Below are 13,005 nucleotides of genomic sequence, written 5' to 3'. Positions count from 1 at the left end.
CAGCTTTCCGGATTCAAATTTATAAATAAAATTTGGGAGGCGGGTATGGGTACCGCCGCCCGGGAACCATTTACTGGATAACCAACAGCTCTGCCATAGGTCACCCCAATTGGTTCGTTATGTTTAGCAGCAAAGGCGCCGGGCTTACGGGGAGATGTGTCTGCCTACTAACTGCATGGCAGGCCGAATCGGGAGACACAGGTTGAGGTAGACCTTTTGACCGCTCCAGCAGGACTCTGCAGTGGGAGGGATGGATTCATAAGTCCGTCACTCCTAGACACGTAACCCGCAGATTCCAGACCTCCTCTCTTACCTTTTTCCTTCCAGAACTTGCTATCCTACCTTTCCTAAAAAGACCCTTCACACTGCAATTATTTTCCTTAGGGCCTCTTGTTCGCGAATAATGTAAAAGAATAAATAATTTTCTGCTGACATTTCAAATGAGGTATGGGGCTTTTAAACATCCATTTAACTCCCAAGAAAATAATCGAAGTGTGTTTTATCAATATTTAAAAAAATATCAAAAAATCTATTCCAAAAAAGGTGTTAAGAATCTGGTAGAGCAGGGTAGCCACTGTAATATTGTACGTAAGATTCTTTTGGACGCATAGATAATAGAAACAAGGGAGTTGGGACATGAGCCATTTGTAGTATGAAGCGTCGCCAATTTCTTTTACTATCAAATCTACACACATCTGTTGCTTTTATCAACACCAAACGTACAACTTTTATTGGCTCTGCCGCTTTGATAGTCATAGCTCTGCGACTTTTGGCACGTATCCGTATCCATGCCATATCTCCCTGTGTTTATATTATTTATGAACATAATTCTAGGTAGTAGGTATTTACTCATCGACACATTACATGGCGTATGATTCATACGTTTTCTTACTTTTCAAGAGCATGTGACTAAAAAGAACCATTGAATGAAATAACAACATTCAAATTTCATAGCCTTTTTATTGGTAGGTAGGTTAATCTATGGATGAAATAATAATAATATTTGGATGATTTGTATAGCGCCATTTTTGTGAAAAATCATCTCTAGGTCGCCGGTATGGTATGCTGGAAGTACGTTGGGTTAGATATGTAGCAAAAAAATCTACAGCGAAATCTCCAACTGCACAGATAAGATTGTAGGCACTCTCGTACTTGGACTAGTATTTTGACTTGTAATTAGACTAGCATTTAGACTTGTACTTAGACTTTTACTTAGACATGTACTTTGACTTGTACTTATACGTGATTTACTACCATTAATTTGGTGTAAAAAGGAACACCGTTCCTTCAACGTTCCTTACTCGTACTTGGACTAGTACTTTGATTTGTACTTAAACTTGTAAATAGACTAGCACTTAGACTTGGACTTAGACTTGTACTTATACCTGATTTACTACCATTAATCTGGTGTTAAAATGAACACCGTTGAAGGACTCGTACTTTGATTTGTACTTAAACTTGTAATTGGACTAGCACTTAGACTTGTACTTTGTAGTTGTAACAGGTTTACTACCATTAATCTGGTGTTAAAATGAACTGTTGACTTACTTAGAATCATAGAATAAACAAGAAAACTATAAGTGCCTTCCATACAAATTTGAATGGAAACAGATGTTGCCACTGACTTAGTACCTTTTAGTTCTAGCCTATTTAGTATGCACTGTCTCACTTGCACTTGCCTGACATCGAAGTTCTCCATCCCATTCGAATTTCGTAATCGTAGTGAAACACAGTTTTGTATTGGAAATTAAAGGCCCGATCGGCCAAATATTTCAATCACGAAACATGTCTATATGGAATTTATTGTGTTCTTCTTTATTCTGTTGCAAAGCGGGGAAAAATAAAACGGATCATTTGAGCAGTAATAAATTCTTTATTTATAGAAAATAAATGTATGTACTCAGTTTCAGATTTATACAAATTTTCCATAATTTTTCTTATATTAATTTAGCAATATACATTTTTAAAATAGTTAATCTGTTATATTATTTACATAATGCACTGTCTTATAAAATAAAGGTAGAAATTTAAATAATATTTAATAATTAGGGTCTTTAACATGGCTTTCAATAATTATCATAAATTGAAAATATCATTGAATCATCACACGATAATTTAAAGTCAGTACAAAGCTTTAACAATAACGTTTCATTTCTCTTTTTTTATAGAATATGCGAATTGCTTATTATGAAATCATTAAATAGAATGGAAGACATATTTATTTTGTTGTTAAAATGCAATTATGCTGGATACAATAAATTAATATTTAAGTTTCATCTCTCATTTAAATACAATTAAAAGTCAGTAACATACATCATAGATTTGATTTTTCATTAACCCCAAAATTCATTGCACTTGTTTTATTGCGTATTTATATATTTGTTTAACTATACTTAGAAGTTTTATTACCCTGTTAGATGACTTTTGATGGATAAAATACTAATCTTTCAGAAAAAACATACATTAACAGGGCAAACATTGTGTCGCAGAGTGCGGACGTTTAACATTTCTAAAGAAATTGGCTTGTCTCGCAGTGCGAGACACTCGTCTGGCAAGGGTTAAAATTTTTTTTTTTGTAAAACTATTATAAATCATTTCGCAAAAACTCAATTTACACATAGGACACAAATAAAGGCATATTCTTCGTTAAAATGAGACCAATTTATCAAAACAAAAGACATGTTATCTAATTGGCATTCAATAAATGGTTATTTAAAGGATTTCAAGTGGAACAACTCGGTTATATTAATGAAAACCGAATCTATAGAAAGTTTCGAATACTTGTTGAAAAGGTTAATTAAAATTCTTGGAACGAGGGGCGTTTAAATGGTAAATCAATATTCGTATCACAACCTTTATTATGACGTCTGGGGAAGAGCTCATAAGTTTGTATGAAAGGTCCAATTTGGTAGCAAGTCTTTCAAGTGTTTTACCATCTACCTGTATGAACAATTTACGGGCGGCGGTATATGCCTCTGTAAATAATTAATATGAGTGAATCAGCAATATTTATTTAAGTGTATCTAATAGGTGCTATACGAACCACTTTTAAAAATAAGTCTGTGTATCGAATGGAGAGTTTTTGTTCTTAAAATGTATAACACAAAAAAATGGAAGACTGTTTATAATAATATCATGTTTGTTAAGTGGCTGCAAACAGTTCTTAATGTACGTAATATTTTATACAAATCAAATAGGTATATAACAGACAATGCTTTCGTATAATTTAAGGGCGTAATCAAAGGTAATAATTATTGCATCAAATCTACACGACATGTTTTATTTAAAAGTCACTGTTTATCGATATGGTTTTTACAAAGCTTTTCACAACTGGCCTATGTTTCATTGCTTCATAAACTTAACTTAAATATATATATTAAAGGAACTAGACAAAGCATTTTGCTCTTTTCATCACGTTTTTATAAAATAACATTATTTACAAATTACAATTAATTATGTACCGGCCAATGTCCTAGTGTGGGTTACCAACAAGAATAATATAGTGGGTTATTAAATAAATGATGAGTCTGTATTTGAAGAATGCAGTTCAGACGAAAAAAGCTTTAATTTAAACACAACACGATTCACAAAGTGTGCATCGGTTCGAAAACAACATTAAGTTAATTAATTCGAATATCTGATGATTGCATATCGACAGAATGGAAATTATACTAATATAAATTCATAAGGATTTCCCCAGCTTAACGCGCAATAGCTTAGAGTTACGCTACTACGTGCTGGATTAAATAATAGATTTTGTCTCACGTGTGAATATTAATTACATTTCTCGTATATATAAAGTTAACGTCCGCTTCCGGGGACAAGGAAAACAATAGTGTAGATCAGCGGAAGTCACGTACAGTATCACGAGGCGATCGTTCCTAAAGCTAAATAAGTTAGTTGATACTCCTGCAGCAAATCACCATGGTCTCCAACAAGGTTTGTCTTCTTCCATTGGTTCATCGCAGGATTTCCTTCTGGTCACAAGAGCTAGTGGGACGTCAGGACTATCAGGAGCTAGCTCTGAAGATATTGAGGAGGAAGAAGAAGCCGTTGAAGATGCTGATGCAGCGGAAGCTGTTCTTGCTGGGATAGGGATGAGTGTTGGTAAAGGAGAAACGTTATTGTTTGCAGGAGCTTGATTAGGAAGAACAAGCGCAATGTCTCCATTTGGTAGTCTTGTTGGTAGTAGTTGGAGTCCCCCTCCTGTAGCTAGGTAAAAGTTGGCTTGTGTCGTGTTTTGTTGTTGCTGGGGTTGTTGAGGTGGTGAAGCCAGACAAGAAGCCAGGTGTTGTAGCAGCCTTCTCCTCACGGCAGGATCCAGTCCAGGGAACCTGCCGACCTCTCCGGCGCACTGGGTGAATCCCGCGCGGAACTTGTTGAGTACAGCCGGATCTGCAGCAGCTCGCTGGCGCTGGAGGGACTCTAGATGGCGCACTGTCATCTCCAGAATATCTGCCTTCTCCAGTTTGGAATGACGGGCCGGCTGTAACAAGGAAAACACCAACATTAATGTCATATTCCTTGATCGTGAAACGAAAACTTATGAAACTGATTTATGACATAGGATCGATGCCACAAATCCGAAGAGTAGAAGAATTATACACATTGTGACCTTACAGTAGATAAATCACACAATAACCCCAAAAGCGAAGGGATTCTGTTGCGATAAATGTTTGAGGTGAAGTGATATTTGGTTTGTTTATAGATAGATATCTATAGATTCGAATCACGACATGAAAATCAATTAAAAGTACAAATTTCATATTCAGAGCAGTACATCTTTATGACGCAACATCAAAATTATACATGTTATTGAACACGAAACATTTCCTTTTTTTTCCTTTTGACCATACACTCGAATTTGCAATTTGTCTGTGGTTGCACGTCGGCTTCGGTCAAAGCTACATTTCGTGTTGGGCGGAAACCGCAGCAACAAGTCGCAACGTCCCCCTAATTGGAGACCTCTGGAATCCAACACCACGGACCTGACCGGAAGAATTCATTATCCCAATAGACCTCTGAGGACTTGAACAAACTTGCCGAATCGAGAGACTAATTAGATCTACCCCCGGAGACGGGCTGTGGTCGGTACAAAGCACGATAAATTGGTGCATTTTGAACCTGTGAATGGTTTTTACCTGCACTTGGAATTCATTGACCAATCTGCCGCAGTTATCAATCAATGAAACAGCTGGGGAGCACTTATTACAAGTGTTCACACTTTTACAGTAATGCATTGCAGTTTTTTGATTGATAAATCTGAATTTAACAATAAAAAATCATTTTGTTTTGAAGAGATTTATTTCACATGTAAATGCGTTACTTGATTTTTATTTATTGTTTATTTATTTATTTTTTTATTTGTTTATTTATTATAAGATTGCTAGTGAATGACGCGGATGTATATATCGATATATCTTACCACTGACAGCACGGACAGTAATCATGAAACTACACAATTTTTAATTAAATAAGTATGTTAGTCGTAGGTCTCCAGTTTTAAGCCATATTATAAATGTAAGTCATATTATAACAAGATTGTATTTTGAGTTATTTTGTTTTATTTTGTTTTATTTTTTTTTTGTATTTTTAAGTTTTAAATCATTAGTTATAAGTCATAGTTGCTAACCACTAGTTGTAGGCCTGATAAATCTTATCTGTAAGGAGTTATTAGTTATACCTAAGTTTAAGTTATAGGGTATAGGTTATACATATATGTAAATTTCGTAAAGCGCCCTTGTAGTGATTTTCTCATGAAAACGGCGCTTTCGGCAAGTAAAAAGCTCAACTGAAAATGTAATTCAAACGAATTATGGTTTAACTTCTAGACCTTTAGGTGATTGTTATAGAAATTATGGTCGACTTGTAGACCTTACGACAGTGACCTATTTGAAGTCTGTTTCGTCTGGGTTTGGAAAGTGACGACTGGCGACCTGACATCGACTCGAAACCCGACCTTGTTGCTGTCGCGTGACCTCTTAAGTCTCAAGTGACGCTTGGAGACCGCCTGACAAAGCCATATTGAATATCGAGTTATTTTCACAATATTTATTATCATTTCGCCAAAATGGCAGATGGCCGTTGACAGGTCGACACGGGACAAGGCGAAGTATTCGGTATCAGGGTCAATTTTCATCGGTGGATAAAGGAACAACTTGATATGGTAAAATGGTGACCTATTTTAGAAAGATAAATTAGGTTAAAAAAAAATGTATAGTTCACAAAATCATTTTTTTCCTAGAAGGGTGATGTTTAATATTACAGGCATACACTTTTACGCACGACTATTTGCAATTCGAAAATATTTTTCACCGAACGATTTTTTATGTCAATACAAACAGAAAAATATGACGTTTTGTCGCATTTTAAGACAGGTTGATATATATATTTCAAAGCTAAATAACTCTTGAGAAATATGACTTTACGAGCTGAAAATAATTGCGCCGATCGAGAAAATAATGATGGCAAAAGTTGTGCAAATTTCATAACGTCAGAGTTAACATGAGTGTTTTTACTAATTTATACAAACAGATAATTCTTTGGATTAAGGTAGGCATTATGGTGTATAAAAATTATGAATAAAATAAAAAACCGACAAATTTGATCTTCCCCAAAAACGAATAAGTTCGTCTTGTCTTCTTAATTCTGTATTTAGTGAGAATGGTCGATTTCCACGGGAGAGAGAGACAGTCCTATACAAGCAATAGGGTAGCAATGGACCTTTTTGACTCTACGTGAAAAACCGACAATCGATAATACGCTTGGAGGAATAGTTACATAGCATCCCTCCAAGATATAAAATATTATACCTTTGCATAGAAAATATGAGGGCGTTCAATTTCTAAGTAGACAAAATATTTATTATTTATATCAAATTTGATTAGTTATTTGTTTCATATTATGAGTCATATTCTAACTGTGACATTAATTGATCAATTAATTCATAATTTCAGTGGTTATCGGAAGATCAGTAAATATTGATAAGTTGTTAATAATTATAGAATTTGCGTAATTTGCAAAATCGATAACAGTTTATTTATTGTATCTAATGACTTCCAATTAGTACCAGTTCTTTATTTATAACTATCCAGATAAGTGTGTTTATTTATAGAACATATTTTCCGAATAGAGGAAATTAACTAACGACATAAAATTTCAAATAAGTACCTACCTATATTGCAATTCATAACTAAGAATTGAAATTTAACATTTTAATGAGTTTCGTCTCGAAAAGGCATCACAGTTTTAGTTTACAAGATAGTAAAAAACTAATGTATTGTAAATATTACCCACACAGTGCACAGTGGGTCCGTTTATCATAAACTCAATTCTTCCAAGAAAGGCATAAAAATCAAATATTGGATTGAATCACAAGTACAATATTGTATTTGTATGCCTTTCTTGAAAGAATCGAGTACAAAACTATATCGCACCTCCGGTGCTAAACTGTCACTTATGCAAGTTTTGTCAAAATTGATCTGAGTATGAGAAAAAATAACTAATGTACCTCTTTACTTGGTGTGTCATCGTCGCTTATATAGTGCGTATAATTTCCACGTGAGGGCAGTTATGTCGTTATGGTTTTGATGCAAATCTAACCTCCACTGGGAGAAACAACGTTTGATTGGTTAGTTGCGCGCGGCACCCCGCACGAGTAGCAGTCTCCTGGAGCTACAACACCACAAAGGTAATTGTGACAATTCATTTTTATGATTTTGGAGCAATAACAACACTAAAGTTTGTTGTGACATTTTTTTCTTGAAATAATAAAGATACTTGTGTACGTAGTGACATTGTTTCCCCAATCCTTATGTTTTATGGTATAAAGTTTTCGTTCGATTAACAATTGTGACAATGTTACATGACATGTTCAAGTTACATCAGGAAGAAAAAATTTTAAGTAGACTTGAAAAAGACAGGGATATGAAAAAGTGTCATGAACCTGACACCAACACAATTGTTTTCATCTATGACTTACAAGCAGTGTTACCCTGTCCTGTTGGCAAATCAAGCTCTTTTTACTACAAATCGAGACTAAATTGTTATAATTTAACAATGTCTAATTCAAAAAAGAAAGAAACAACCTGTTATTTTTGGCACGAAGGCTTGGGCAATAGAGGAGCCATAAAAATAGGATCGTGTGTGTATACCCGGAGCAGATTGCACTTGAAAGTCATGGCTGCGATATAATTATTTACTCGGACAATTGCTGTGGCCAACAAAAGAACAGGGTTGTGTTTGCGATGTACTATTATGCAGTCAGTAAGTTTGACATTAATTCCATTCAACATAACTTTTTGATTCGAGGTCATACGCAAAACGAAGGCGACGTAGCGCATTCGGTTATTGAAAAAGCTGTAACAGGAGCAAAAAATGCTGGATCTATTAATGTACCCGACCAATACATGTCACTGATTCGTGGGGCGAAGAAGACTGGTAAACCATTTGTGGTAAAAGAAATGAATTACGATGATTTCTTTGATTTGAAGTCACTTGAGGAAAACATGAAGTTCAATATAGCAAAAAATTTAAACGGAGATGTAATCAAAACTGGTGATATTAAATGCATTAAATTCACAAAGAATTGTGAAAATTACCAATATCGAACAACTTACAAAACTGAAAATTGGGAGGAAGCAAAAGCTACAATTCAACCAAGAGGAAAAAATTTACGCGGAAGTAGAGGCAACGCCCAAAGAATAGATGAAATTCCCTTCAAGCAAGCATATACTTCAAAAATACCAATTAGAGAACGCAAAAAGCGTGATTTATTGTAATTAGTGGAGGCAAATATCATACCAAGATACTATGAAAGTTTCTACAATGATCTCATTTCATTTTTTGTACTTCTAACATTCTATAAAGTCGCATTTCCACTTGCAAGGAAAACAAGTTTATTGAAACCGCAGTGTTAAAGACTCCCTGATTTTCTTGGGAATGTAACAATAAATTAAAGGTTTTTGATTTTTTAAGAGTACTTAATTAGTACAAAATTAGTGCTAATTAAAATAATAATAATAAGTAAAAGAAATTATTCCGTAATTATAGTATTTAAATAGGTACAATACGTGACCAATGACTGATTTAATATGAAACGTCGCTGAAAACCGTTCGTAAAATGGTAAGAAGACTGAGATTAAAAAGTCTGATTAATAGTAAAGTTCTATATGTAGAATTAAGAAAATTTGTTAAACTGCTTTGATTTTTTAATTAATAAAACTTTATAAAAGTATGATATCGTGTTTTGATTGTTATGACACAATTGCCTGATAAATTGTTTTCTAGTGCCATAACGTCACTTCTGGGAGGGTTGTAAATTTAAAATGTTTATATTTTTTTATTACAAAGTTGTGAGACGTTTGCTTTTACTTTGATATGAAGTTTAAAGTTGTAGTTTAAATAATTACCAGTTCATTTTTTAGACAAGAAGAACTATACATCATAATAGGATGTCGAATTTTCAAACGCTTCTCCTGAAAAATTACATTATTTGCATAAGTGACAGTTTAGCACCGGAGGTGCGATATATTCATATTGCGTATGTATATACGGGAGCAAACAAATAACTCATTTTAATATTTAAAATAATCTTAATAATATTTAATTTTTAAGTTTAGTATACGTTTGATCCTGAAGAAGTGAGCATTGTTCACGAAACGTGTTGATCGTGTACAAATAAATTGATGTAAACTAAGTTATTTGTCTTTTTATTAAAATTAAAATAATCATTTGCATAAAGTTCTGCTTCCTAAAATAATTAAATTAGCACCATTTATAAAAGAGCAGATTGTAAATACCTTTAAGAAAAACATATTAGGCCATTAGCGCATACAATAACGTTGATTGCAATAATAAATTATGAAGCAATTTTTTTATTGAAAATACCAATCAAATATCAATAAAAAAAATAAAAATTTTAATGATAAACTATTGTTTATAAGACAAGGTTTCTTATGCATAGCACAAAAGGTAACAAATTATTATAAGAAATAATTTGTCGCCTGAAATATCCATACAAATTGAAAATATCTACCGAGTAAACATAAATGCTGCCGACGGGAATTGAACCCGCACCTTGGCCGGTCAGGTGCTCTGAACCACTGAGCTACGTCGGCTGATTTCCAACACTTCAATCAATTGTTTATTTTTTCACCTATAAACAACCAACTTTATTTTTCAAAATATTTTCAATTTGTATGGATATTTCAGGCGACTAATTATTTCTTATAATAATTTGTTACCTTTTGTGCTATGCATAAGAAACCTTGTCTTATAAACAATAGTTTATCATTAAAAAGATAATATTTTTTATTGATATTTGATTGGTATTTTCCAAAGCTATTTATAGAAATGTTATTTCTACTATGGAACTATTAAAATTATAAATAATATGCATGTGTTAAATATACATACATGTGTGCATAGTTGAAGAACTCTTGCGTGTTGTGCGTCAAGAAGTATCAACGAAATATAGAAAAATAATACGGAAACAAATACAAAATTCGTAGAAGCAACATTTTTTGCCAAACAAAAAAAAGGCTATTCGGAGTCGGTGGGATAGAAAAACGGTCGCGGCCAAAAGGTTGTCGGTTGGGTGAATTGGTTGGCTGGTTGTTGCATGTTTGCAGTGTTCGCTCAGTTGGTCCCTTTTACGGTGTTTTATTTGAGATAAACGAAAGCCGAAAGAGACTGGCTGATCAGATTTCAGCGCGAGATGGAATTACAGCGCGGCTCGTTAGGCAAAACGCTCTACCGCCGCACAGACTGCTCAGAAAGAGACTTAATAAATATAATATTTATTATTGCTAACGGTTAATTCTATTACACTGCAACACAACTCAAAATTCACATGGCTTACACAACTTAACCATCCCTACATAAACTTCTACAGTACCTGACTTTATCTATAAAACAGTTAATCATCTTGTCTAAATGAGAAAATACTGCTATAGAATGTATAATAGAAAATAGAATATAGAATATAGGGTCATGAAACTTGTACAGTTTTTCAGTTCAAATGAAACCTTGTTCCACCTTGTAATTTTATTTCCATTTTGAGCTGAAGTAATAATAACAATAATAAAAGTGTTTATTCCGGTATGTAGGGAGGTTAGTGCAGTCCCACACATTCCATATAGATACAATAAATATATAAACACAAAAACAAAAAGATAGAACAGAAAAACAAAGAAAAGAAAACAGAATAAATTGAAAATAAAATAGAATAAAATGATAAAATAAATAGAATAATAAAAAGTTGAAGCCTTTAGGGAGCCGTGACTATATTAAGCGCTAGTATTTTTCTCCAGTGTGCGTCAATGCTGGAGGATGGAGTGAGGCGGGCTTCCATAGTGAGGATATTTCCAGAGCTTCTTATCCTTTCCCTCATTCCTGCCACCCTGGATCTAATAAGGGCTGAAGTCTTTGGGAACATTAACAATTCGTCAACAAATTTGCAAGACGCCATATTGTTTGTGTCACGTTTGTCGATTTTTCAACAAAGATTGATACAACCCGGATGAAGCCGATTCGATGTAAACAATTAGTTTCTCGAGAAATTAAAACAAGCAAACAATTTTTTAAATTAAACATTCTATTGTGATAAAATTAAATAATTTTATTTTCTAGTCACCCTATAGCACCGGTGCACCGCCCACTAAACCCGAAAGTGTATTACCGTCCATTTTTCAAGTCTTTGTTTCTTTTTTCCAAATGGTCGATAACAATTTTCAAATAATAACATTAAATTTGAATTATGGTCTTTCCCAAATTATTCTTGTCCGAATCGGTTGGCAGGTAAATTAAAGACAAGGGGCATCATTTATCTTGTAAATTTTGCTTCATCGGCAAAATATGGGAATTCTCCCTTTTTAGACATTTAGGGAAGTGAATAATTATGAATTTTGTCACTATCGTCTATTAGATATTTCGCGTTAAGGCGATGCACTACGTCGTGTAATATTTTAAATTGAGCCGCTATCAATAACAACCCTTACGTAGATGGCGATAAGGTTTAAATTCCCGCTTAACACCATCCGCCTGTTTTGATTTATGCAAGAAAAAAACATGGCCAAAAAGTGCCTTTTATTTTATTTTGTGGATGTTCAGGCATAAATATTAAATTTTTTCCGATCATTTTATAAATAACTTAACTTGCCACATTATACAATAAAATCGCAACCGAAAATGGGTTCGTAAGTAGGAGATTTTGAACATTAAAGCAGTTTTCATAGGCCTATACATTATTTTTTTCTGGGCTTATAAAAAGACGTATCTAAAAAATACTCGATTATTTCAAAGGTGAAGATGTATTCTACTCGCAGTATTTAATTAAAGCATCTAAAACATTTCTAGGCGACCAAATTTTAAAACCAAAAACACATGATTTTGCATTACTACGTATGGCATCGCCTTAATTGATTTGTTCATAATGCAGTAAAAATATCACATAAAGGAAGAATGTAATAAGGGATATTATAAAAATTATTTTAGGAATAAAAAAAAATAATAAAAATACTTACGTCTTTTTTCATAGCTTCCAGAATCAGTGTTTTTAATTCGTTGAGGCAGTTATTAATTCTGGCTCTTCGCCTCTTCTCCATAATTGGTTTGTTACTCTGCAAATAAAAGAAAATATTCAAATTAATAATTAACATTTGAAAATTTCATAATAATCAGGAGGCTTGTGAAGAAAAGGAAAAATAGAGGGTCCTTATATTTTTTACGGGAACAAAATCTTTTCAATTGATTACACAACATTTTTTCTACTTCGCTGCCTCTTGCCATTTATCGAATCGATAAACACCGCAATTTGCATCTACTCAACAGTGAACTCGGTTAATTTGTTTTCCATCTTTATATTACATAAATTCTATGATTTTTTCATTTGAACTAAACAATCTGGCAGATAGTTTAGAACAAGCGGAAGATGGATATCCGTGAAATTTAACGGTACCTAATTACTAATTGATAGAGAAGGTAGTTGTGGTGATATCAAGCGAT

At 33.5% G+C, this 13,005-nt stretch overlaps 1 protein-coding gene across 1 annotated transcript in view; it reads right to left on the bottom strand.

Moving 5' to 3' along the window:
- Window positions 1–1,960: 1,960 nt before the first annotated feature.
- Window positions 1,961–13,005, bottom strand: part of LOC149420328 (protein hairy-like) — a 32,128-nt gene continuing 21,083 nt past the window's right edge. Inside the window, exons 2-3 of the mRNA XM_089636087.1 lie at window positions 12,525–12,620; window positions 1,961–4,486 (exon numbers count right to left, since the gene is read on the bottom strand). Of these exons, the coding sequence (XP_089492213.1) occupies window positions 3,920–4,486; window positions 12,525–12,620 (663 nt within the window). The 3' untranslated portion in view covers window positions 1,961–3,919. The remainder of the gene's footprint in view (window positions 4,487–12,524; window positions 12,621–13,005) is intronic.

The sequence above is a fragment of the Hesperophylax consimilis genome, chromosome 10 (assembly GCF_061612785.1).
Source record: "Hesperophylax consimilis isolate HC1 chromosome 10, BYU_Hcon_1.0, whole genome shotgun sequence".
NCBI lineage: Eukaryota > Metazoa > Arthropoda > Insecta > Trichoptera > Limnephilidae > Hesperophylax > Hesperophylax consimilis.
This window is presented reverse-complemented; position numbering and strand designations above follow the sequence as displayed.